Source organism: Felis catus, chromosome A3, assembly GCF_018350175.1.
Source record: "Felis catus isolate Fca126 chromosome A3, F.catus_Fca126_mat1.0, whole genome shotgun sequence".
Taxonomy (NCBI): Eukaryota; Metazoa; Chordata; class Mammalia; order Carnivora; family Felidae; genus Felis; species Felis catus.
In genome coordinates, this window is record NC_058370.1 from 87805654 (window position 1) to 87830908 (window position 25255).

Sequence of the window (25255 nt, forward strand, 5' to 3'; positions counted from 1 at the left end):
CCCATGGCCCATGAGCCATGGGCGGGTCTGACAATTTTGTCATATGACAAAGCCCCTCAAGAGAATCACTGGGAGATTCAAGCTAGGTGTAACCTGAATAAATATGAGTTCTCAAACATCCCCACAACAGAACGGACAATGTCCAGTTGTTAACCCAGTAGCTCTGGTACCTAGGTCAGTCCTTGGTACCTAGCAGGGTCTCCGACTTTTTCAGGATTTGAAAGGCAGATAGAACTTTTATGTTTTCTAGATCGGAGTCTGTTTTCTCCAGAGGCAGGAAGAGAACAGCTATCCAATTTCCTTAACTTCCTTTCAACTCCAAGGATTTCCTGTTAATTATCTTTGTTCAAAGCTGTACAGAGGGACGCTTGGGTGGGTCCGTCAGTTAAATGTCCGACTTCAGCTCAGGTCGTGATTTCTTGGTTCATGAGTTTGAGCCTCCCGTTGGGCTCTCTGCTGTCAGTGAGAAGCCTGCTTTGATCCTCTGTCTCCCTCTTTCTCTGCCCCTTTCCTGCTTCCGTGCACACATACTCTCTAAAATAAACATTAAAAACAAACAAACTGCATGTTACTGCCGCGACTGCCACTAAGAATGAAGCACCTTCCCTATGCCAAGCAGTATTTTGAGATTAAATGCAGTCTGATTTTCACAACAGCCCCAGGAGGGAGGTGTCACATCTTTATAACTGAGGTGCAGGCTGAAGGCACTAAGAAAGTGGTGGAGGTGGGATTCACTTGGCATCGTGATTCCAAGTTAATGCTTTTACTACTTCCTAACACTAGAATGAAAAATGCAACTAAAACCACGTTCCATCTTGGGACAAAAATCTCTCACACATACACCACACATACACTCCCTGTATGAGGACATAGAATTCAACCTTAGGAAAAACAGTATGCTGCCAGCAGTAAATGCAATTTATTCTCATTTTATTGAGACTTTCCACAGCTGCCATTTGGTTTGTATAGCAAAATTTTTAAAAAGTAACTTTTTTCCCATTTTTTATATTTTTATGAAAATCATTTTCAATTTTAAAGCCCTCCCCCTCCCCCAAAGAAGTATTAGTAACTACCCTGTAATGTTTATTTGGGGAGGGGGAGGGAACAAAAACAGCTTTTAAACACTTGTGAAACGCGGATCACAGTCCAAAGTCAAGACATTGCACTAAGCTGCCGCGGGGCACCATCAGCACTATGCCATCCACACCACCAGATGGGTGAGCCACGCGTAGACCCTCAGGGCTTCTTGCTCCACAGGCTCCCCTCCCTTTCTCGAGACCTCCTCTGCTGGCTGTCTTCTCCAAATCCATCCAACAGAGGCAGCACAATCTTTAATACATGCTCAACTTTGTAATGGAGACAATACTGTATTCAGAAAGTTCAGAGATCCCCTCCATCCAGTTCAAGAGGATCAAATACCAACAGAGTACAGATGGTTTCACTTTTGTGTCCACTCAAAACATACTCATTAAATTATCAGATGTTTCAAAAGTCCTGATGTGTAGACAGCACGAAAGTTCCTTATAAAAAAGAAGTTGCAAAATTATAAAAATTTCTGCAGTCGAGGCTCCTCATGTGGAGCTTCTGGTGACGAAGCTGGTTCTGGTAAGCAGTTCCTTTGACATGCACAGCAGCTTCCCTAGGAGTTCTGTGTTCTGAGGGTTCTGTTCAGAACACAGGAGGCTGAAATCCAAGTTTAAAAGATTACCTGCTGACAAACTGTGGTATATCCGTCAATGGAATACTACCGAGCACTATAAAGGAAGAAACTACCAACGCAAGTTATATACTTCATGGATGAAACTCAAAAATATGCTAAGTGAGAAAAGCCAGATATAAGAGACCACAGTTTGTAGGATTCCATTGATATGATGCCCAGAAAAGGCAAATTTATAGAGACAGAAATATAAGGGATTATCATGTAAAAGAGCACGAAGGATCTGGGGGTGGGAGGAGGATGAAAATGTTGTAAAGGTGAGTATGGTTATGGTGGTTTCCTACCACTCAGGAAACTTACTAAAATAACTTGAAATGGGTGAATTTTATATGTAAGATATGCCTCAGTAAAGTTGTTGTCAAAAAAATCCCTGCTTCCCAAACCACACATCAAGCATTAAACATTTCTGAAGGCTCACAATCAACAGGGCAGGATTATCCCTTAGTGTTGAGTTACAGAGTGAAAACGTTGTACCATTTTATAGTAAATAGCATAGCGTACAGCAGATTTGGGTCAATCCTCCTGTTCTCTCCACTCATTTCCCAAACGCATGCATTACCCCCAGGGAGTGGCTGGGGATAGATATACAGTCTTCCCCAATAGGTGGACACCCCCAAATCTTGGTCAGATTTGTCAGAAGTCTGCTACATGTCACCTAAACCAACAAACATTATTAACCTGTGATGCTGGGACCCTTATCGAAGAACACTTGTCCCCTCCAATCACAGCAGCATCCATTCCTGGGTGCCTGATGTGTCTACGTGGGGTCCGTAGTGGCACTAATACAGTCAAACTGTTTCCTTCAGCTCCTCCTTCACACAGCTCTCCTCTCTGACATCTATAATTGCCAGACTATTTTAGTGACCTCCTTACTTCTTGGCCTCTCCAAAATCAAGACAAAACTCACACTAGGACAGTACACAATTTAAAAAATGCTGCTTAGTATTTCACTGAAAACATTTTTTAGGCCATGGTTAGCCTCTTAAAGAGACCCCAGCTGTTTTGACTTTGAAAACCAAAGGTGCTGCAAAGTTCCAGCCTTTTCCTTACAATCCGTTTTGGTTTGACCATACGTGACCCCCAGAGTCAGCTGTTGTGTCAGGAATGCCCAAGGACCCGCAGCTGCAGGTGCTTAGGCCTAGGCTGTGTCCGTCAGGTTTTCCGCTGCAGTTCAAAGACGTGGAGAAACTGAAAAGGCACTTCCTCGATTTGTTTTTTTTCTCTTGAAGAGCAAGAGATAAAATCATTTTCATCTTGGAGTTTTAGAGTCCAATAATCACAAGACTCAGAAATCAGTCACTACTAAACTAACACTGGGACCTGCCAGAATTGGCACATGTTGAAAATACATATTGTATTTCTATGCAAATCCTCAAACTTCAGTTGCCAATAGGAAAAGTTTAAACACAGTAGTGGCTTAAATTCAACATGAAAAGAATCACTTAGAAATACCAGCCTTGCCCTTAAAGGGTAAAGATGCCCCGGCTGGTACGCAGTCAGAATGTTTGTTATAAAGGGCGAAAGTTGGAGACAGAGGCCCCCAGCCTTTTCCCAGTGAAGGTCCAAAGAGACCCACATGAATTTTTCTGCTAAGGAGCTGGCAAACTCTCTAGCTGAGCCTATGATCTGGGTGACAACTGTGCTCCTGCCTCACAAGATCTGAACAATGGAGAAAAGAGCCAGGCTACGGAAAGAAACTGCAGTGCGAGCTTACTCGTTAAGAAAGGGGCCAGTCACATTGCTGGCTGCTTCCTGATCCTGGAGTCAGCACACTCTTGTGTCTGGATAGGACTGGAAAGTCCAGCCCTCAGGTTTCACTGCTCATGTGGCAGGGAGCTCTCTTAGTCCTGACCAAATCTGCCTCGTGAAACCCGTGCTAAAGACTGGCATCCAAAATGGAACTCCACAGCAGACAGGACTTGGACCGCACATAGTATCTTAGCCTATCCTGGTCAGGAGAACAAGCCTTCTTCAGAATGAAGAAATGGCTCCACCTGGATCCTTATAGGACTTTCCAGATTGGGAGCCACACGAGAATCCGTTATATCTTTGTGATGGAGACACCCACACTCTAGAAAACGGCTCTTTCTGCAGTCTCAACATATTTCCAACAGCCTTCAGGACTCTGAGCTTGGATAAGTTAATGGAGACTGAAGGAGGAAAAGGGGTCCCAGCACAGACACACCTCTATTCCTGCACTTCCAAGGCCCTTTCCCTATTATAGGCAACAACCCCAGCTGAAAGCTGAAGCTGGAATAAAGAAGTTTCTTTATTCAGAGGCCTCCCTGAAAATGGGTTAAGCGTTCCATTCTCTCAGGGTAGAGGCTTCAGGAATTAACATGCATGTCTGGCAGTACAAGCTCCTTAAGCTACTCTCCTATGTCGTTGACCTAACAAAAAGGGCCATTCTTCAAACAATGCCATCCTATAGACTCAAATGAGGGAAAGATGTGGGTTCATATTTTAAAACTGACATTAGCCTGCAGCTGTTCAAAAAGTCAACAAGGAAGCGCATAAGAAAAGGGAGAGATTCCTAAGCTTTCTAGACGCTGGTCCTTTCCTTCCAACCTCTGTCCCGTATCCACATACTGAATTTAACAGACTTTATTTCGTTACATGGCCTTTTCCTAATAGGCCTGTCGCACAACACAGTAGCAGTCACACAGAAGCCACTGTCCCCCTCGGGCCTCTGCAAATCCTTGTCCTGGGAGAACGGCCAGGACTAAGACATGTTCTCTTTTAGACCTAACTCTGCCATCTACATCTTTATCACACAAAGGCAGCTTCTGGTGCCCATTTTAATTCCTTATGAGTATCAGCCAAAACCCCTGTGACTTATAGTCGGGAAAGACAAAAGGAACATACCCGAAGAGCCCAACCTAGAAAACTTGCAAAGCTGGGGGTCGGGGAACAGCAAAACTTTATAATTGCTGAAACTGTACCAGTGGGTCACATGGTCACATGGGTCAACCAAGACTCATTCTCCCAGGCTTTTTTTGAGTTCTTTTGTATAATTCTGTAAGGTGGGGAGAAGCATCCAAATTGTGAATGGAGCTTCTTGCTGGTGTCCAGAAAAATATGTTTACTTGGGCAAAATTATTGGGAATAATTTACTAATAAGGGAAGATATCAGGAGGACCAAGTCTTCACAGGGCTGGCAAAAAATTGTCAAAATACTCTTAAGACACAACTAACAGGATTCAAGGTTGACTTCTCCAGGCGGAAGCTGATGGCCCGCACAGCATGCCTCTGCTTCACCTTTGGTAACAGTATCTTTCCTTAAAAACAGAGTAGGGTTGGGGCGGAAAGGAGATAGGGGACTAGATGCCATGAGAGTCGAAGTGACAAACCCATCCTAGAGCTCTTTTACCTTGTAAATAATGGATAATGAGTTCGGTGATGGCCCTAAGCAGAGGCTTAAGAACAGGTCAGCAGTGACTGAGTGACCCAAGCGACCCAAGGGACAGTCACTGTCGCAGCCCTCCCCTGCTGGTTTACAACCTCCATTAGCCATCACAAGAGTTACCATAACCCAGTACTTTAAATCTGTGTTTTCTTGAATGGGGTTCCAGGCAAGGAGACATGGGCTTGGCAGGCCACGGTAATCCGGTTCATTGCAGGAAAGCCCTGGGAGTCAAGGGAGCTGGGCCGAGAACTCTGATTTGCAACACCTGCTTCTTCCACTCGTCCCTCTTCTCATCCAGCTTAACGGACTCGATAAGTAGTTCTCTAGGTGTTCACTGCCCTTGGTAAGTGTACAGCAGGGTGAGAAGGGCATTCTTAAACACCCAGATTTTCTTGGTCAGCTTATTTTGTTTAAACACACACAGCAGAACATTCCTGATAAAGGGGAAAAAAGATTGCAATTTCCTTAACTCAAAAAACTAGTAATAATAATAATAATAGGAAACTGCCCCAAACCAAAGTCTGTAGAACAAAAGAGAAAGACTCGGAGGCTTGTAGAGTAAGACTGAGCACATTAGTTACTCCACTCACAGTGTCAAGTTAAACCACTGTCCCCCTTCCCCACTGTGCACCCCTCGCCCACCCCACCCCCCTCTTCAGCTCTGCCTCTTTGTGCAGCACTGTCCCCAGATGTGGGGACATACAAGTTCTCCTCAAAGCTTTCTGTCAGTTCAGTACTTCACTCCCGGAATAAATTCCTTGGCATCCGGGTTCAGGTTACTTTTGCTCTGAAAGAAGAACCAAGAGATAATAAATCCCACTTTCAAGGTTATTTTCTGCATGCTTCCATTATTACCAGGCTGTTATTGTTGGGCTGCTCTCAATGGCTCCTGACATATAAAGCCTTGACCAACCTCATTTTCTCCTTCCTGCTTTACACTCCTGTTCCCTTCATGACGCTTTCATTAGAGGCTTGGAAGTCTGACTCCAAAAATAATTTCTCAATTCACTGAGTACCTTAACTCGATGAAAATCAGAGTATTCCGCCAAACCAGTCTGGTTACCACAATCCCTTTATTTTCCCCCTCACTGTTTTCTCTTTGGTGATCCACTCTCTTGTGAAAGTCCAAAACCTGGGACCTGGGCAAACCGCGGGGCACAGTCATTTGGAACATGAGTTCTGGGAGAACTAAGCCACTCACAGAATTCTGACTTTAAGTAAACATGAAAGGCAGGAAATTGGTTTATCCAGTCTTCTAATTTTAAGTGGGAAATGGCCTCTTAGGAGTCATGTTCCTTCCGAAACGAACAGGCAATTTTTATAACCGCATCGTTCGAAACTATAAATACAGATTTGAGGAACAGTAAAAGGAAAGAACAACAAGAGCAAATGCTAATTTGAAACCAAACCTCCTCTGTGTTCCAATTCTTACCCTTAATCCCAATTTTACTTTGAAAAGCCCACTGGGGAAAATAAAAGCTGGCGCTGCTGCGACAATCGTGTTTTCACGGCACTTTATGCGGCACAACGCATCTTCGTCGCACCCTCTTATGCGTGTCCGTGGGATGAGTGAAGAAACGGGGGCTCAGAGGCTCCAGAGATGGGCCCAAGGGTATAGGGCCCCAAGGGAAGTCTGTGACTCCAAATCCCATATTCTTTTCACTATGTCTCGTGTGCATCTGCATATGGCTCTTACCAAAATGTCTTCGGAATCATGGCCATCGCTGACTGACAGTCCATTTAACTGCTGCTGCAACTGTCCCATAGCCGGAGGCAGGTCTCGTGAGGGGATAAACCAGTCTTGGTCTTCTTCATCCAGCATCTCCTGGAAACAGCGGTCTAAGAAGTCTTGCTCCTGCAGCTCCTCCTCCACCTAGCAAGCAAAGGTGATGAGCTCAGACTTACCGTCCTGGTGGGACTTGCCCCTTCCAGTTTTCTGCCTCTTTCTTTCAGAGGTCCTTATTCTGCTATTAAGAATGATCTTGTATGAGGTCTACTAAGAATTAAGATGCTTCAAATGACTGGCCAGAGAAAATATAATTTTTGGTTTTTTTCAACCACATTCCATCAACAATAAGACTAAGGAAACAGTTATTCAGAATAGCAGAAAGTCAAGGTCTTCGTACCTCTTCTAACATCTCAAATATGTGACAAAAATACTTTTCATTCAGAGGGCGCTTACAGAAAATCATTTTAAAGTGTGAGATTCTTTTCTCAACCTTGTTAAGAAGCAATTCTTCTTAAATTCCCCATTTTATAAGTATGAAAAAGGTACAGGAATTACAGAACTAGACCACTACCTGGATAGTGGAGATTAAATCAAAACCAACTCCCAGCTTCTGGCCCACTTTTCTGGTAATGAGGCCCCTAAAGGAGAAAAATACTTTCAGAACCTTAGAAAGATATAAAGAACACTTTTTGGCAAACCAATAGAAAATGATGTCATCGATGTAGGTAGCCTTCCAAAGCAAGGAAAAATATGAATATTTAAACAACTCTGTATTTCTTAAAGATTGTCTTAATCTAAAGCAATATACATCTAGGATATTTTACACCTTCTTTGCAGGCATTGTTAACTCATAGTAAAGAGTATGGTTCACTCTGCAGATTAAGTGTGATTTTAACAGGTCCTGGGCTTCACATTTGGCTATCCCTTTCCCGTGGGCTACCCTACGTGGTGACAGATTCACAGTTCACTAGCACCACCACCAGAGGGAAAGTCAAGCAAAAACAATCACCCAGACTAGCTCATACAGTAATTCATGAATTCAAAAGTCACCAGTAGCACAAGATGTAAAAATAGTGGCATTACAATTAGCCACACTTTGATCTCAAGTAAATTAGATAGTCTGAAGTACTTAAAGTAACAACAAGCACAACATATTTCCAAGCCATAAGATTTAACACGACTGCTCAAGATCTGCCCTGCCTCTACACAGGAGCATCACAGTGTGCTCCTCCCTATTAAATCTACCCTTACTCACTGGCGCAGCCACAAAAACAGTTACCTGGGCACAGGGATGTGACGGGCAGCATGGTCTATGTGCTGTTCACACAAATCATGACACAGTGAGCTGACTGGGGTGGAAACTGTTGGTTGCCCAGATAAACTTGTTTCCTTCTTTCCAGAGCACCAGGCTTTTCAGTTAAAATCACGTCCCGTCTCCCATGCTGGCGGTGGCCACATTACTATTCATCATGTAACAGCCCCCAGAAGGGGTGTGAACACTTAGGCATCACTTGGCTAAAAGGAGATCTCTTCCTCGGCCTTTAGCTCTCCCCATTTCCCAGTGGCTAGACTTTCAGTTATCCTTCAGTTACTCAGCTGATAAATGCCCTGCTATGGCAGAGAAACACCACGGAAGAACCATGTGGTCACAGAATCACTGTCTACCTGGAATGCCTTCCTTGGGCTATCAACATCACAGAGATACAAGACAACAGGCTACTGCTGAACCTTTGTTCAAACAGTCTAGCCTTTTCCTACCTAGCACACTTCTCCATCTCAGACACACATTCTGCCAGTCCCTGAATTCCCATGGGGGCAGGGGGGGCATGCCAGGCTGGCCTGTCTGCACACAGCTGTTGTTTCGCAGAAGTCTATACCAGATCGCCATGGCACGAGAGCCTCTTGCAATCAAAGTGAGAGAAAAGAATCAGGATCTTCCTCCAAAGTACTGTTACTCTGGTGTCTTACCAGCTGAAGAGGCTCCTTGGTCAGCCCACACCAGGCCTCCATGCATTTTTAAATTATTCTAAAGCCGACAAATCCATTTCTTTCGTTACAGATGGATGGCAAGATATTAAAGCCGTTCCACTTCTTTCTTTACCTGTCTGTTGAAATCTTCTTCATTCTCCATCCACATGTACTCTGCAAATGGGTTTTCCTTCTCATCGTGCCCATTTAATCCTTGGTCCTCTTTGGATTTTACATTAGGTGATGTATTGGCTACACTGGATCCATTCATTATGATAGAATCTAAACAGGAGCAAAAAGAAGGACAAAATGATACAAGGATCAAGGAAATGAAAATCTACAACATCCAGATTCTTCCAGAAGCTTCTGAAGTTCTAAGTCAAAGTTACTAACTATAGATGAACAGAAACCATTAGCCTGTAACTGTTATAAAATTAACCATATTCTGCAATTATCAACTATGCAGATGTAGAATTCTTAAAGAGTTAAAAGAGGTGCAACTGGGTGGCTCAGTCAGTTAAGCGTCCAACTCTTGATTTTGGCTCAGGTCATGATCTCACAGTCATGAGATTGAGCCCCACGTCAGGCTCTGCGCTGAGTGTGGAGCCTGCTTGGGATTCTCTTTCTCCCCCTCTGCCCCCTCTTCTCTCTCTCTCTCCCTCTCTCTCTCTCTTTCTCTCTCAAAATAAATAAATGAACATTTTAAAAAAAGAGTTCAAAGAAAAAATGTCTAGGCTTAGTTAGCCTTTCTAGGCAAGTGAGGGAGGGGGAATCTTTCCAAGCCAACTTTTTTGCAGGTTCTAGAACCTAATTAAGGTCACACAGTTTCGTTAATGTTTAAGTAGGTAGAGAAAATGCATTTTTTTGATTATTTTATTTTATTTTAAGCAGACCACATGCCCAACATGGGGCTTGAACTCATGATCAAGAGTTGCATGCTCTATCAACTGAACCACCCAGTGCCTCAAAAAAATGCATTCTTAATGAACATTGTAAGCAACTGCCCCTTATTCTGATTCTCAAGCTGTTTTTCTATAAATCATATTTCTTTAAAAAAAATTTTTTTTTAACATTTATTCATTTTTGAGACAGAGCATGAATGGGGGAAGGTCAGAGAGGGAGACACAGAATTTGAAACAGGCTCCAGGCTCTGAGCTGTCAGCACAGAGCCCGACGCAGGGCTCGAACTCACGGACCGCAAGATCATGACCTGAGCCAAAGTCGGACGCCCAACCGACTGAGCCACCCAGGCGCCCCTATAAATCATATTTCAAAAGGTAACACATATTCGCTGTCTTGATAAACAAAAAAGAGATAATTAAGGTTACCAGTTGTCCAACTATCCAGAGTTAAAGACTATTAATGATGTAGTGCCTATAACCTCTCTGATGTCCCCTAAGTGTATGCAGGCACATATACGCACACACTTTCCCCAAGCATCCATCCTTAGAGTAACAGCATGATGCTCTATCATTTGCATTTTCTCATTTTTATGTTAATATCACCATACTGCCTTTTGGGATATTTACAATGTTTCCATGTTATAAAGGTTAGATGAACATCTTGTGTTCATCTTTTTCAATGACTTCCTTAAGATAACTCCTAGAAACTGCTATATTGGAAACTATGTGGTTTTTAAAAAATGTTTATTTATTTTTGAGAGAGAGAGACAGAGCGTGAGCAGGGGAGGGGCAGAGAGACAGGGAGACACAGAATCTGAAGCAGGCTCCAGGCTCTGAGCTGTCAGCACAGAGCCCAATGTGGGGCTCAAACCCCTGAACTGCGAGATCATGACCTAAACTGAAGTTGGATGCTTAACAGACTGAGCCCCCCAGGCACCAATGGAAACTATGTTTTTTCTAAGGCCCTCAATTCATTGCCACATTGCCATAAGAATTTAAATTCCCACCAGTAGTAAGTACCTATTCCTCTGCATTCGTGTGTATTGTTATTATTTTTTAAATGTTTATTTACTTATTTTGTGAGAGACAGAGCATGGGTGGGGGGCAGGAGAGAGGTGACAGAGAATCCTAAGCAGGCTTTGAGCTGTTAGCGTGGAGCCTGATGTGAGACTCAATCTCATGAAACATGAGATCATAACCCTAGCTGAAATCAAGAGTTGGACGCTTAGCCTGAGCCACCCCAATGCCCCAGGTATTATTATTTTTCAAACCGCTGTCAGTCTCATAAGAGAAAACTTGCCATTTATTGTTTATGTTTACATTTCTTTGATTTTTGCTGAGGTTGAATATTTTGAGATATACTTACTGGCCATTTTTATTTCTTGTTTTGTCATTTTTCTACTAAAGTATTTTGACCATTTTTCTATCAGGATATATACCTTTTATTTGTTGTAAGAACTTGTATTACATTTGTCAAGATTTTTATTTTTCATAAAAGAATTTATAAATTAAAAATACTATATTAGTTTTACTTGCTTAATTTTTTTGGTGGCAGTTTTTGCTGGCCTTAATTTTTGTCTACATCTTGTATGTCTGCCTGTCTATGGCTTTTTAAAGTACATACGTATCTTTTTTAGGTGCTTATACTTGGCTTCCAAATCCACACTGATGTGTTTGCTCTCATCCGGAATGTGTCTTTTTCCTGTTCTTTATTTAAATCTTAACCATTCTTCCAAAAGCACTGCAGTCTTTACTCCCTGCTTCCTTCCTCTAAGCTCCTGCACCTAACGAGTGTTAATACTACTTAACCGTATTGTTTCATAGGCATAATTTTCCTCTAATTAGAGTTTCAATTTGCAATAAGCAAGAGGGAGGCTCACAATCTCAATCTCCACTCCATCCCCACCTCCATCCTCCTTGGGGCATCTTTGAGTTTTATTTAACAACTTCTTTCTTCATTCATTTCCATCTTGGCAAGATTCATGAAAAAAGTCTTTCTCTATGTCTGGGTGCACTAAAAAATTATTGCTTACTCCCCTTTAAAGTTCTTGCAACTTTCTAACCTGTTATGAACATTAGAAAATCTAATCTTTTTAAAAGACAAGGTAGAATTGTGAAGAGTAAAGAAGAGATGAAAAACCAACTCACTGATATCTCAAAAAGAATTTCATTTATGACAGAACCCGTTTAATTCACTGTTGGTTTAAAAAATTTTTTTTGTTTGTTTGTTTATTTGAGAGACAGAGAGGGAGCACAAGTGGTGGAGGGGCCCAGAGCGAGGGAGACACTGAATAGGAAGCAGGCTCCAGGCTGAGCTGTCTGCACAGAGCCTGATGCCTTGCTTAAACCCACGAACCATGAGATCTTGACCTGAGCTGAAGTCAGACGCTTAACCGACTAAGCCACCCAAGCGCCCTACTGTTGGTTTAAATAGGGTGCCTCGGGGCGCCTGGGTGGCTCAGTCGGTTAAGCGTCCGAATTCGGCTCAGGTCATGATCTCACGGTCCGTCAGTTCGAGCCCCGCGTCAGGCTCTGTGCTGGCAGCTTGGAGCCTGGAGCCTGCTTCAGATTCTGTGTCTCCCTCTCTCTCTGGCCCTCCCCCGTTCATGCTCTGTCTCTCTCTGTCTCAAAAATAAATAAACATTAAAAAAAATTTTAAATAAATAGGGTGCCTCATATGAAATACATTGGTTTAACATATTTTAAATAAAGACAAAAGAAATCAATGATTATTCCAAACACTGCTCTATAATAATAATTCTATAATGAAGGAAGGAAACCAATTCTTTATTTTGACCACCACCATTTGCAGCATAACAATGATAGAGGCAAGTCTGCTCTAAATGCCTGGGCAACTGCATAAGTAAGTAGGGTATTCCCAAGCACAGAGACCCTTAAAGAAGCTGACCCTTGCTCGGTAGCAGGTTAAACAGTATTATATTTCCAAAGGCTCATTTCGCAGTGGGTTATAAGCAGCACAGTGATTTCTCCCCATCAGTACGGAAATCACTCAGACAGAACCAGTATTCAGTTTTCTAAAATATCTGCCTTTCCCTAAAAAAATAAATCCTAAGTGCACATGACCATAAGGAAAAAAAGAAGGCAGAGAAACAAAGAATAGAATAACCTGTCTGACTCAAGAGCACGGTGGAATACAGAGAGCAAACTGCAGGATGCCCCCGCTCATGAGAAAGGGAATGGAAACATACCATAATCCCAACATGGGGAATGTCACCCAATTTAATGCAAATACTTTAGAGAAGCTGAAAACATGGAGATATGGGACTGTTAATATTAGGAAAATGATTCTCAGTAAGCTATATAGAGTGTTTATTTGCATTTTATACCATTCTATCTGTGTTTTCCACACAATTGGAGAGTTTAGGTTTCTCTAAGTAGAAGGAATGCAACAACTTAATTTGTATAATGTTTAACACTTTATTAAGTACTTTCATATCTATACTCTGACTTCAGGTGCATAATCTGTCCAACTTCACTCTAAAAAAAAAAAAATCTAGATAGTGCTATATTTAAGACCAAAGAAAGTACCAGATTCAAAGGTTAAGCAAGCTGATTTGCCAGCTTAGCTCAAGAACACTGGTTTGTGGACCCTAGTGCCTTAGTGCCTAATGTGCCCCTAGACTTTAGTAGTGAGGGGGGAATGGGGAGCTTTTGCTGGACACTGGTAACTCCTAGGTAAGGCACTTGGGGATACCTTCCAACTTGGGGAAGACACCAGGTAAGACAGGACCATTGCCCATAACTTCCTTGATTTTCCTGCTTCCAGAGTTTCATGTAACATTCTCCTTCTGTTCCCAGCTCCTCTCTAGCTCACCATCCACTATGCTTGCCCTCTAAGTGCACAGTGTTTTTCTAACCATCCTATTTTGACCTTTTATATCCATTATTTCACTTGATCCTCACCCACATCAAGGCACATCATGTGACATCCTAGTGTAGTGGGGACAAAGAAAATACCTCCAAAACTTCCAGAATCAGGGGAAATGCCTGGCTATAAAAGTAGGATCACAAATCAGAATGGCTGCCATATTGTCAGCTATGTTATGGAGAGGCCTATGTGACAAAGGAATTGAATCCTGTCAACACCGTGTGAGTAAGCTTAGTTCATCTTCCCCCAGTTAAGCCTTCAGATGAGACAGCCATCCTAGCTGACTACTTGACTGTAACTTCATGAGACACTCTGAGTTAGAGGCCCACCTAACTAAGTTGCCCCCAGATTCTTGGCCCACAGAAACTGTGAGATAATAAATGTTTGTTGTTTTAACCTGCTAAGCTTTGTGGTAAGTTATCATGTGGCGATAGATAATGTAGGTATTTGATAAACAATGACGACTAGCTCCACCACACAAATCATCAGTTGCCACATTATTCCTCTTATTTAATCAGCAGACAAATGTGCAGTTTGAAGTAGGTCACTGCTTGAGAAATTCTTCAAGATTTAGACCCAATAGCAGAAAAAAGAGTTTATGTCTGGCCTGGATCTATACTGCACTATGAAATCTGAGAACTATTTGACACTTATTCCCCCTCCACCTCAGTTTCCCTCTTAAACACATGACAAACATGCTGAAAATAGAAAATAAGAGTTGTCATTTGGGCTGAAGATGGGAAAGCACATAGCACCACACAGTCAAAATAGGGGTGCTAAGGTCTGCTAAGCATTCACTTTAGCACTTTGCCATGGTCAAGGGTTCATGTCTAAAATATATGGCTTGAGATAGGGACCTTAGTTCCCAGCCATAAAGAACTTCAGGACTTTTAATGTACGTAGGACATTTCTACAACACGTGCTTCATCAGTTCAACACTTTGAACACTCACAACTTTCAGATCCAATGTGCTCATACCAAATACTAGCTATTTTTTGAACCTGAGATTTTTCAGAAGCTATAAACCTGCATTGTGCCCATGATAATAGCTTGACAGTGAAAAATACTTGGGACTTTCGACTGAATTATCTAGAAAAAGTCTATTGAGCAGTTGCTATAAAAACTAGTCTCTACTATTCTGTTTCCTAGAGTTTTGTGAACTTCCTTCAGTCTGGTTAATACCATTTTTTAAATTAAATATTGTGGATATTAGTTTAAATTCTTATTTTATTTCAAATATGTGACACTAGATTCAGCTTTGGTCCATTCTCAGTTATGTCTTAGCAACTCAGGTCATTAGATGCACTCACTCATTAATTTTTGAGTGCCTATTTACCTTAGACACTGTACTTTACTGGTGCTTTGAGAGGGTATATGGTTTTCACCCTGGTGATATTCACATTATGACAGGAGAGAGGCAAGCAAATAATTAAGAATAATTATGATCCATGTTACAAAAGGTGAGGTGAAGGGGAATATCAGAAACAACAGGGGGACCTAATCAAATCCAGGAGTGGGTGGTGGTTATGAAAAGTTTCCCTGAGCAAGAAACACTTTCTTTGATACCTGAAAAATATAAGTTAGCTAGCAATAGTGAGTAGAGGGTATGGGCCAAAGGTAAGAGCCCCAAGATAGGCCACTTTGGCATAAATATTATTTTGAGATTAAAGCACCTAAAACCCACCAGATTCAGGAAAAGCTCTTTAACTCCCCCTCAAGTGCCTAAATTTACATTGGAAAGGAGAGCCTGTACCAGGAAGAGAGTTCCTAACAAAGATTCCTCTTTACCTAAGAAATTTAAGGTAACAAGGTAACCTTTGTTTTCCAAATAATCCCTCCTTCCTGCTAAAGGTCTTCCTCCCCTTCACATCCTCAGACTCCATCCTAATTCCTTAACTCAGAATGTCATGTAAGCTTCAAGTCACCTGTCTTTGGAATTTCATGTTTGTGTGGATTCCCATACACATGAAACTACATTTGATTTCTCCTATTAATCTGTCTCACATGAATTTATTTCTTAATCCAGCTATAAGAACCTTGGACCAAGGAAAATTTCTTCCTTTCCAAAGAGGAAAACACATGTGCAAAGATTCAGAGGCAGGAAGGAACTCTCAGGAACTACAGTAGGGATGCATACAGTTGGCGGGTCAAAGGAGAACCAGTGGGAAAATGGCAAGGAAGACAGATGAAGTAGCAGAGACAGATGGGGTCAGATCGTGCAGGACATTAAAAGCTACACGGAAGATTTAAAATTTTATCCTAAAAGCAATGAAAGCCTTCAAAAAGGGTTCCCGGCAGCATCACAATAGGATTCAATTTATATTTTGAAATCAGTCAGGCTGCCATATGGAAAATGGATTGGAGAGACTGAGAGTGGATAATAGGAGACCAGTGAGGAAGCTAATGCACTAATCCAGATGGAAAAATGGTGGCTGCTTAAGACTAAGATAATGGCAGTAAGAAGAAAGTAGGCAGATTCTGAAACTATTTTAGGTTGTTTTGGTGATGGACGTGGGGAAATAGAGTGAAGTTAATATCAAGGATAACTTTGGCGCAAGCAACTGGGTGGATGGTAATGTTATTCACTGAACTAAGTAATTCTGTGGGAAGCGCAAACTTTTCTTGGGTGGTGATGAGGAGTGGGGGTAAATGGGGTGAGGAGATCTATTTTGAACACATTAAGTTTGTAATGCCTCTGAAACAGTCAAATGACTATGTTAAGTAGGTTGTCTATATTCATCAAGAATAGGAAAGTTCTGACTAAATAAAGAAATATGGAGTGGTCGTTTATATAAATTGTAATAGAAGTCACGGGACTAGAAGATATTACCTAGAAAGAGAGGGCAAAGTGAGATTAGAAGAGGATCCAAGACCCAACCTGATGCATGTGAACATTTTTAAAAGTCGGGTAGAGGAGGAGGAAAATACAGAAAAAGAGACTGAGAAGAAGCCATAGAGTTTAGAAGGAAAGCAGAAAAGTACGGCATCACACAAATCAAGGGAAGATAGAACTCTGTATAGTGAGTTGAATGGTAGCCCCCTCCCCCCAAAATATGTCCACATCCTAATCCCTAGAACCCAGGAAGTTACTTTATTTGGAATAAGGGTCTTTGCAGATGTGACTAAATCTTTGCAGATGTGACCACGGAGGCAGAGACTAGAGTGATGTGCCACAAGTCAAGGAATGTCAGTAGCCACTAGAAGCTGAAGAGGCAAAGAACAGACTCCCTCTCTCCTAAAGCCTCCAGAGGGAGTGCAGTTTGGATGACATCTTGAGTTTTTACTTCTGGCCTTCAGGACTGCAAGAGAATAAATTTATGTTGGTTTAAGCTACCTGTTTGTGGAAATCTGTTACAGCCGTCATAGAAAACTAAGAAATCCAGTAAGGTGAGTGTGTTGAAGTCTGCTAAAAGGTCAAGAGAAAGGCTGAGGAGTATCCACAGAACTCAGGACCATGGAGGTCTCTGATGACCTTACTGAGAGCAGTTTCCATGAACAAAAATGAGGAGGAAAGTCAAATGGAGGGGATGTGAGTTGCACATGACAAGAAGTATAAGATAACTCCTTCAAGGAGTCTAGCTGCCAAGGAAAGGGACAGGAATGGACAGAAACTAGAGACGTGAGAGGTCCCTGGAAACTTTTTAATGACCGGAGAGTCTAGAGCTTGTTTAAATGTTCATAGAAATGGTCTAATGAAGAAGAGGCTACAAAAGAGGAGAAAGAAGAAATGACTGATAGTGTAGGCCATGGGAAGGCAGGAAGGGATACTTTGAATAGCTAATACATTCCCTAATTCAAAATCTAAATGCCAGGGATTCTTAATTAGTAACAGATAGCTGCATGATGAACATATAGTCAGAACTGAGGAAAAAAGAGCAACAGGAGAGAGATTTTATCCATCACAAGGCCACATGAAACATCCTTACTACGTTGCAGGATATTTTACTTCCCTTGGTGGCAGGGATGCTTATGTACTTGTTGCTGAGGAAAAAAGTTTTCTCTACTTTTCAAGATTCTTATAGCTGGTCTAAGAATCAAATTGACACGAGACAGATTTGTAGGAGAAAATTGAAAGTTTAACACGTATACCTCTTGTAGACATGGGAAAGACCCAGGAAAATTCAGTAACTCACTGAAATGGCTAAAGCCATCACCTTAAATACCACCTCCAGCTAAAGACAAAAGAAATATTGAGAGTGGAAAGTCAGTTATGGAAGGTTACAAGAAAAGCTCAGTAAACACAGGTAAGGTTGTTACACAGATTGAAGTCTGCCTTAAGATTTAAGCCCATGCCTACAGTGGTTCCCTTTCTCCTGGTACTGAGGGAGACATTCTTACAAATGGAGATTTCCCTTATACAAGTAAATGTCTCCACTTAGTTTTTAGAGCTTCTTCTGGGTCTGCAGTTTCTTAAAAAATAAAACAGTTTGAAACAATCAATATTCCATAGAGGCATATCTTGGGGTGGCAAAATTTGTTCCCCTAAATCCCCCTAAATACAAGTCTGCCTACCTGGACAGCTGCTGGATAAACTACCAAACGCCTTCTAAATTTTTTGCAGGTGGTGTGTGTGTGTTGTGCGTGTGTTTTATCTTAAATCTACATAAGCAATAAAAGAAATATTTCATAAAGCATTTTAAATTCATGTAGAACATATTTTTGTATACCATGTTATACTTTACGCTAAAATAATTTGTTGCCTTGTTCTACAGTCTTCTTTTTAAATGTTTGTTTATTTCAGAGAGAGAGAGAGAGAGAGAGTGTGTGTGCATGAGTGGGTGAAGGGCAGAGAAAAAGGGGGACAGAGGATCCAAGTCAGTCTCTGTGCTGACAGCAGACAGCCAGATGTGGAGCTCCAACTCACAAACTGCGAGATCATGACCTGAGCCCACTGAAGTCAAACACTTAACCGACTGAATCACCCAAGAGCCCCTTCTTTTAATAAGTAAATAAACCCATCAGGTTTTCTCCATCATTTGGTTAAAGATAAAGGTGGAAAGAAGGCAGGATGAATAGTTCAGCTTTTTTGGGGAATGAGGTGGGGAAAACATGTAGAATATGTACATGGAGATTAAAAAACAGGTTCCAAGTCAACCTCTAATTAGAATGATCTTGTCCCCTCTATTTCCATTTCATTTGTTCTTGGAGAAGCTACATGGACTTTAACAAAAAATAAATAAGTAATCACCTTGCTAAGCTTTCCTATATTGACCTCAATACACAAATGCTCCATTAGTTATTTTTCCTTTGATGCAAGAAAAGGGCTTGCAAATAGAATGTCAATGTGCTTGTTAAGCACACAGAGAAGTGAACTTACCTGCAATTAGAAGCTGATGAGCTGCTTTCAAAAGCTTATTAGCATACTCAAATAGGATTAAGAATGCAGTTAGCAAGTGTCCAGAAGGCATATTCTTAATCAGTAGTTCACAATCTCTAGAGTACATTAGAATCACTGGGAAGCTTTTCCACATCATACCTTTTAGATATTATAATTTGTTAGCCTCAAACCAACGCCCGACATTTGTATTTTTGTTTGTCAACTCCCATAGGTGATTCCGAGTATAGAAAGACTAAAGACTAAGAACAATTCCTCCAATAAAGTGGCAAATTCTATGTGGAATAATCCAAATCCTAATTACCCTAATTCCTACATCAGCAGTTCCCAAACTGGTGAATGCTGTTTGCAAAAAACAAACAAACAAACCAACCAAAAATACAGCCAAGTAAATTCATTGCTCTGAGAAATCCTATTTAACTTTACTACCAAACATTTCCTTAATTAAATAATTGCCTTTATTATTAATTTATTACAATTTTAATCTAACACCTATTAACAACCCACACATTTTTTGAAATAATACCTCAAGGATGCCTGTGATATTATCCAATTGGAAATGTCTAGAACAGACATAAAATGCACTCCATAAAGCATTTAAAGTCACTTCTAAGGTAGAATCAACAGACTTGCCTACAGTCAGTGGTAAGTTCTCTGAACCCCAGAGGTCTGCCTTCAAGTTCCACTTCCCCAGGTAAAGGCCATCAATTGTCCTCCCAGGATAACATCAAATGGTGGTCATTATAGGGACGCTGAATTCTCCATATCCAGCCAGCTCTGGATAGATATACGCTATTATAAAGGCCTCTAAATGTCTTAGACTAATCTGATGATGCTTTAACTTGTCTTTTAAATGCACAGTAATATCAAAATACCAGTATGGAAACCTGAATACAATCTGTGCATAGTATCAGAAATGCCACTGTAGAAACCTGAATATAATCTCTGCCTAAAGTCTCCCCTATTTCCACCCCCATTTTACATTTGATTATACATATACTCACGTAAGCATTATTCATTTGTTTGGGGAACAGTCTATTTATACCCTTAGACATTTTTGAGGGCAAGAATCAAGTCTTTACAGCTTCTAGCATGCCTCTGTGTGCCCATCAGGTCCTCAATAAATAATTTATTGACTGTCATTTTCAAAATGCTGTATTCTAAATCTCATTTCCTAGGAAGGAGACCCATGTGCTTAGGGGCTATGATCTGTGGTTAGCATTCTTCATTGAGTATTAACAGATATTCCCCACAGCCAGTGACAACATTACTCAGGAATCTGTTTTTGACAGGTTAAATTACTCTTGAGGGGGAAAAAATCCCTACTTCTATTCTAGGAAATACTTTTATATGCTCTTGTTTACTATTTTAGCATTTAATAACAGCAGGTGGTTATAATAGTCTTCTCAAGAGCTGTAGGCTAGGCATAAAAGCTTGCCATCATGCAATTATCTAAATTGGAAGAAATTCATACCATGGATTCTCAACAAATATCACCAAAAGGGACCACATGCTCATTTTATCTGATATATTTTTGGAAAAAAAAATTGTCTGCTACAACAGAGTGGGAAGAAAGGAGACAACCACTCTAAATACATACATAATGAGGTTGAGACAACTGTATTCACTAGAAGTCTTTTCAGGAAAGGTACCATTTTGGGTAGAGAAGCTCCTTGAAAATTAATTTGCGGTAGAAGGACAGTTCTTGAAGCCTGCTTCAGATTCATGTTTCCCTCTCTCTCTCTGCCCCTCCCTGGCTCTCTCTCTCCCCCTCTCTCAAAAATAAATAAACATTTAAAAAAAGCATAGGAGCTGATGGATTTTTTGGTGTGGAAACCACTGAAGAGACAGAATTTGACATCTATATTGTAAAGGCAGAGTAGAAATTAGTCGTGAATTGGGAAAGTACTTGAACAAGTTTTCCCAGACGTCTAAGGGAATAAAAGGGCACCACAGGACAATCAAGTTACAAGGAGGAAACAAGTAATCCATCCAAATACAAGGGGAAAAGACAAGAATAAAATAACAGCTGTTCTAAGTACTTCACTAATGTTCTCTCTTTAATGTTCACAACAATCCTATGAGATAGGTGCTGATATTATCCCTGCTTTTCAGATAAATTCCCCACCATTCAGAAATTAAACACCTTGCCTAAGGGATAATATAGTCAGGGCCAGAATCGGGGCTTAAGTTCAGGTCTTCCTATTCCCAAGGTTCACGCTCTTAGCTACTTCCTTAATACTCTTGCACTTCCCACTTTAGCTCCAGAATGCTTATGATATTAAACTCTGATTTTCCTCAAATATTGCTAATGGGAGTAGGGAAACCAGGCTGAAGAAAAATGCTATTTAACAAAAGGACTAGGTCTTTGGAAGGAAAATATGAACAAAGTAATGCTGGCATAATAAATTATGTTCTCTACCATAAACATACAAAGCTCCACTTAATCTGAAGCTTGCCAGCCCTTTTAGGATGAGAAAGCAGACTCCCAAACATGTATATAATTCCTTATGCACAATTCCAAAATCCAAAAAGTTCTAGAAGCTAAAAATTTTCCATACGCTTTATGTCAAAACTCAGATGACATTAAGACTTGAACTGATGTGAAGCTATACATAGCCTACATTTATCCCACTTAGTGTGAATACTCCTGTTTTGCTCAGAAATACTAATGTGTGTGACTAAGGGTGCTGCAATAGATCACTGGGGCATTACGTAACACACAGAGAAAGCATCTCTCTAAAATTTGAAAAATTCTGAATTCTGAAACTCATCTAGCCAAAAGTTTTTGATCCTCTATGGATTTGTATTCCAAAGTATCTTAAAAACAATTTCCAAGAATGATTAGATCAGAGGTGCTTAGTCTTCAGGATCTCATAGGCCAGTAAATTTTAAAAAATATTTTGAAGATGACATAGAATTGCAATTTTTTTTTAACTAAGGATGGTAAAAATATCCTTAGCATCATTTTATAAAAGGATATTTTCAACACCAAAGAACACAGGAAGGCCTTAATTCAATGCAAAAGACAATTCTTTAAATTGAATAAATTTAACTTTATGACAAACACTATGTGGTCCTAATTTTTCTTATTTCACCACAGTCAGATGGAAATTTACTGGAGACCAACACTGTTCTGGTCAGAGGCATAGAGTTCAGCTGGCGACAAAAAAAATCACTTCAGGAAATTATTAAAAATGTAGTCCCTCAGGCTCCATCGCAGGAGAAGGTCTAGGGGTGAGCCACATTTATACTGAATTTTAGAAAGCTTGTGGGTGGTCTCTGATGTCTCTGGTGTCTCTGACCAGCTTCAGAACCACTGGTCTAGTCTATAGGATCTAGGTCTACCTTTCTTTTCCTCACCCCACTTCTTTTCTGAGGGAGTAAGGGGAACAAAACAGAAATGTTTCCAAAAAGGGAGTCTGCCGAACCCACTGTTTGTAATACCAGTTATTCCTCCATAGTCAATGCTGGACCAGCTGGTCAACTTGCAAACTGAGGCTGTTAGCAGTGGAACAACAGAAATTAGGTAGTAGACAAGCGAGAAAAGCCTGCTGAAGCAAAACTCTGTGAAAAGGTGTGGCTTCCAGAGTTTCTTTCTCTTCAACTCAAAGATTCAGTGATGCCTAAGTTCAGCACAGGTACATTTGTCTTTGCTGAAAAAAAATAATTTAAAAAATATATGTGTGTATGAATATGTATTTATACATGTATGTGTGTATGTGTGTGTGTGTGTGTGTGTGTGTGTGTGTGTATCTACCTATTCCTTCATAGCTGTCTTCTCTGTCCAGCTGTCGCTCCAGGTCTATGATTTTGACTTTCATTTTTCCTTAGGGGGATTACAAAAATTAGTAATATTACATCAAACAACATAATGACAACGAAAACAACTGAAAATCCACGGCATGCTTGATGTTTTATGCAGCAGGCTATATTCTCCAACATTCCAATAAGATAACAACTCATTCCAATAATTTCTTTTTTGGGGAAAAAATTCTCTTATTCTCTTTTACTATCTTTAAAAAATAGTAATATAGTAATAGTATAGTAATAGTAAGAATAAACATAGCTAACATCTTTAAAAACACACAAAAACTTTCAATAAGCAATCAAAGTTCTGTCCCAGTTAAAAAAAATTAACAAGTAAGGCTAAATAGTAAATGATGAGGGACACAAAAATGACACATAAATAATTCTTATTCTCATGGGGTTAATCACTAAATCCTATTTGACCAGAATCCCTTATTCTCTAAGCTTTGCAAATAAAACATCTCTCATTTGATATTTGTCTAGGGCTTCAATCATGAAACAAGAATTATTTTATGTCCCTGTGTATGGCCGATTACCTGAATTCAACACTATGCTGGCAGCAAGAGGGGTGAATCTTTCAGGATTTGCTCCATAACCTATGTACTTCTCATACTCCCAAACCAAATTCAGCTTTCTTCTAGAGCTAGAATTCTAGTATTTAGTTAGCATACAGCAGTGGTTCCCAAAATTTAGTCCCAGGCCCAACAGCGTCAGTAATACTTGGGAACTTGCTAGAAATGCAAATTCTCAGGCCCCACCTCAGACCTGCTGAATCAGAAACCCTGGATGGGACCCAGTGATCTGTGTTGAAATAAGCCCTCCAGGTAATTCTGAAGCAGGCTCAAGTTGTGAGAACCACTGCCGGTACAGCAAGTAAAAAAAAAAAAAAAAAAAAAAAAAAATGTGATTCCTCTGTTGGTCCAAAGCCAGGGGTACTAAATATTCTATCTTGATATGAAATGAAGACATCCAATTAAAAGACATAATCTCCTCACAACTCCTACCCTCAACCCAATGTATTTTATTTTTGGGAGCTAAATAAAAAAGCACACTGCAATCTGAGATTTAGTTGAAAATGTATACTTAATAAGCATCAGTTCCCATCCAGCTTGATTTCACACAATGCCACTTTTACATCTTCTTAGATCTAAAGTTCCAAAAAAGAATTTTCATAATGTAAGCCTCAGACACTTCAAGAATTATGTAATAAAACATCATCTAGGTCTGAATATATCAAGCTTACTAGAGAAGAGAAGTGGAATTATTTGCTACATCTTAGAACTGTATTCAACAGGGAATTAAAGTTTAGGATTTTTCATCTTTATACTTCCAAGTTAACACAATTAAACCAGAACTCCCCATTCATTAAAAGATTCTAGCGAGGCAAAGTTTCACTGCATTACTTATTGCTTTCAGTGAGCATAAAGCAGAGCCCTGGGAGGCACATTTTGTATATCTGCAAGGCTGCAGAACTAAACAGTCACATCTGCTCGATACTAAAACAAAGGTCCCTGTAAACCCTCAGATGGTGAGTGTAATATTTCAGTATTAGCTGTGGTAATAAAAAGACACCAAGAACACCACTATCAAACAAAAGCAATTACATACTGTTCTGTTCCTGTTTATACTAAAATCACTATGTTAAAACTTCACTTCCCCTAATATTGCATTTTACAGAAGGGGGCAAGACCAGTCTGTAGTTCACAAAGCATCTACTTTCAAAAAGCAGATAATTTCCATGGAACTGTTTCAGAGCACAAATGAAGAAAGCCTTCTAATGATTAGTTTACAGGTAGCTCAACATATTAAACAGAACAAAAATAGCACAAAAGAAAAACCACAGATCGATTTTTCCATGCTATAACCATACACTTTTAAATAAAACATGAGTAAATAAAATCAAGCAAGTAATTAAAAAACAAAACAAAGCAAAACCAAACCCTGATCAAATAGGGTTCAGTCCAGAAATGCAAGGATAGTCTAAAATTAAGAAATATAAAAATGTATTTTTTCATATTAACAAGCAAAGGAAAAAAACTACATGAGCATCCCTATAGTTGTCAGAAATACACACACACACACACACACACACACACACACACACACACACACACACGATTCTACCGTAAACAATGTTTCTATGCAATGCATAAAAACATTTGGGTAGCAAAATTACAGACCATTTTTCTTCATATTTTGTTTCCTAATTATTATAAAAAAGAGTGCGGCTTCTTTTATATTAGGGAGGAATGTTTTTGTTTATAAATATTTAAATCTCTTTCTTATTTTTCCTCATGTATGTGTGTCACATGTAGACTACGGGGCTTGAATTCCTGCCCCGTGAGGTTTAGCAGCCCACTTCTGGGATGTGCACTGGACAAAGCTGCCCCTACCTTCATTATTTTTGAAGGTTCTCTAGTAGCAACACAGAAAAAACATAATTAGGTAAGCTAAAAAATAAGAAAAGTATGATTACAATTGAAAATCATATGTATGCAT

The 25255-nt window shown here is 40.3% G+C and overlaps 1 protein-coding gene across 4 annotated transcripts in view; it reads right to left on the minus strand.

The window, feature by feature from the left end:
• Positions 1 to 913: 913 nt before the first annotated feature.
• Positions 914 to 25255, minus strand: part of PAIP2B (poly(A) binding protein interacting protein 2B) — a 33748-nt gene continuing 9406 nt past the window's right edge. For 3 of the 4 annotated variants that reach the window (XM_045054358.1, XM_006930173.5, XM_003984106.6), the window contains 3 exons: positions 8954 to 9102; positions 6820 to 6996; positions 914 to 5910 (listed from right to left, as the gene is read on the minus strand). In XM_045054358.1, the coding sequence (XP_044910293.1) occupies positions 5854 to 5910; positions 6820 to 6996; positions 8954 to 9091 (372 nt within the window). In that variant the 5' untranslated portion in view covers positions 9092 to 9102 and the 3' untranslated portion in view covers positions 914 to 5853. Of the gene's footprint in view, positions 5911 to 6819; positions 6997 to 7423; positions 7491 to 8953; positions 9103 to 25255 lie in introns of those variants that run through there. The other variant, XM_006930172.5, reaches the window with a different exon arrangement.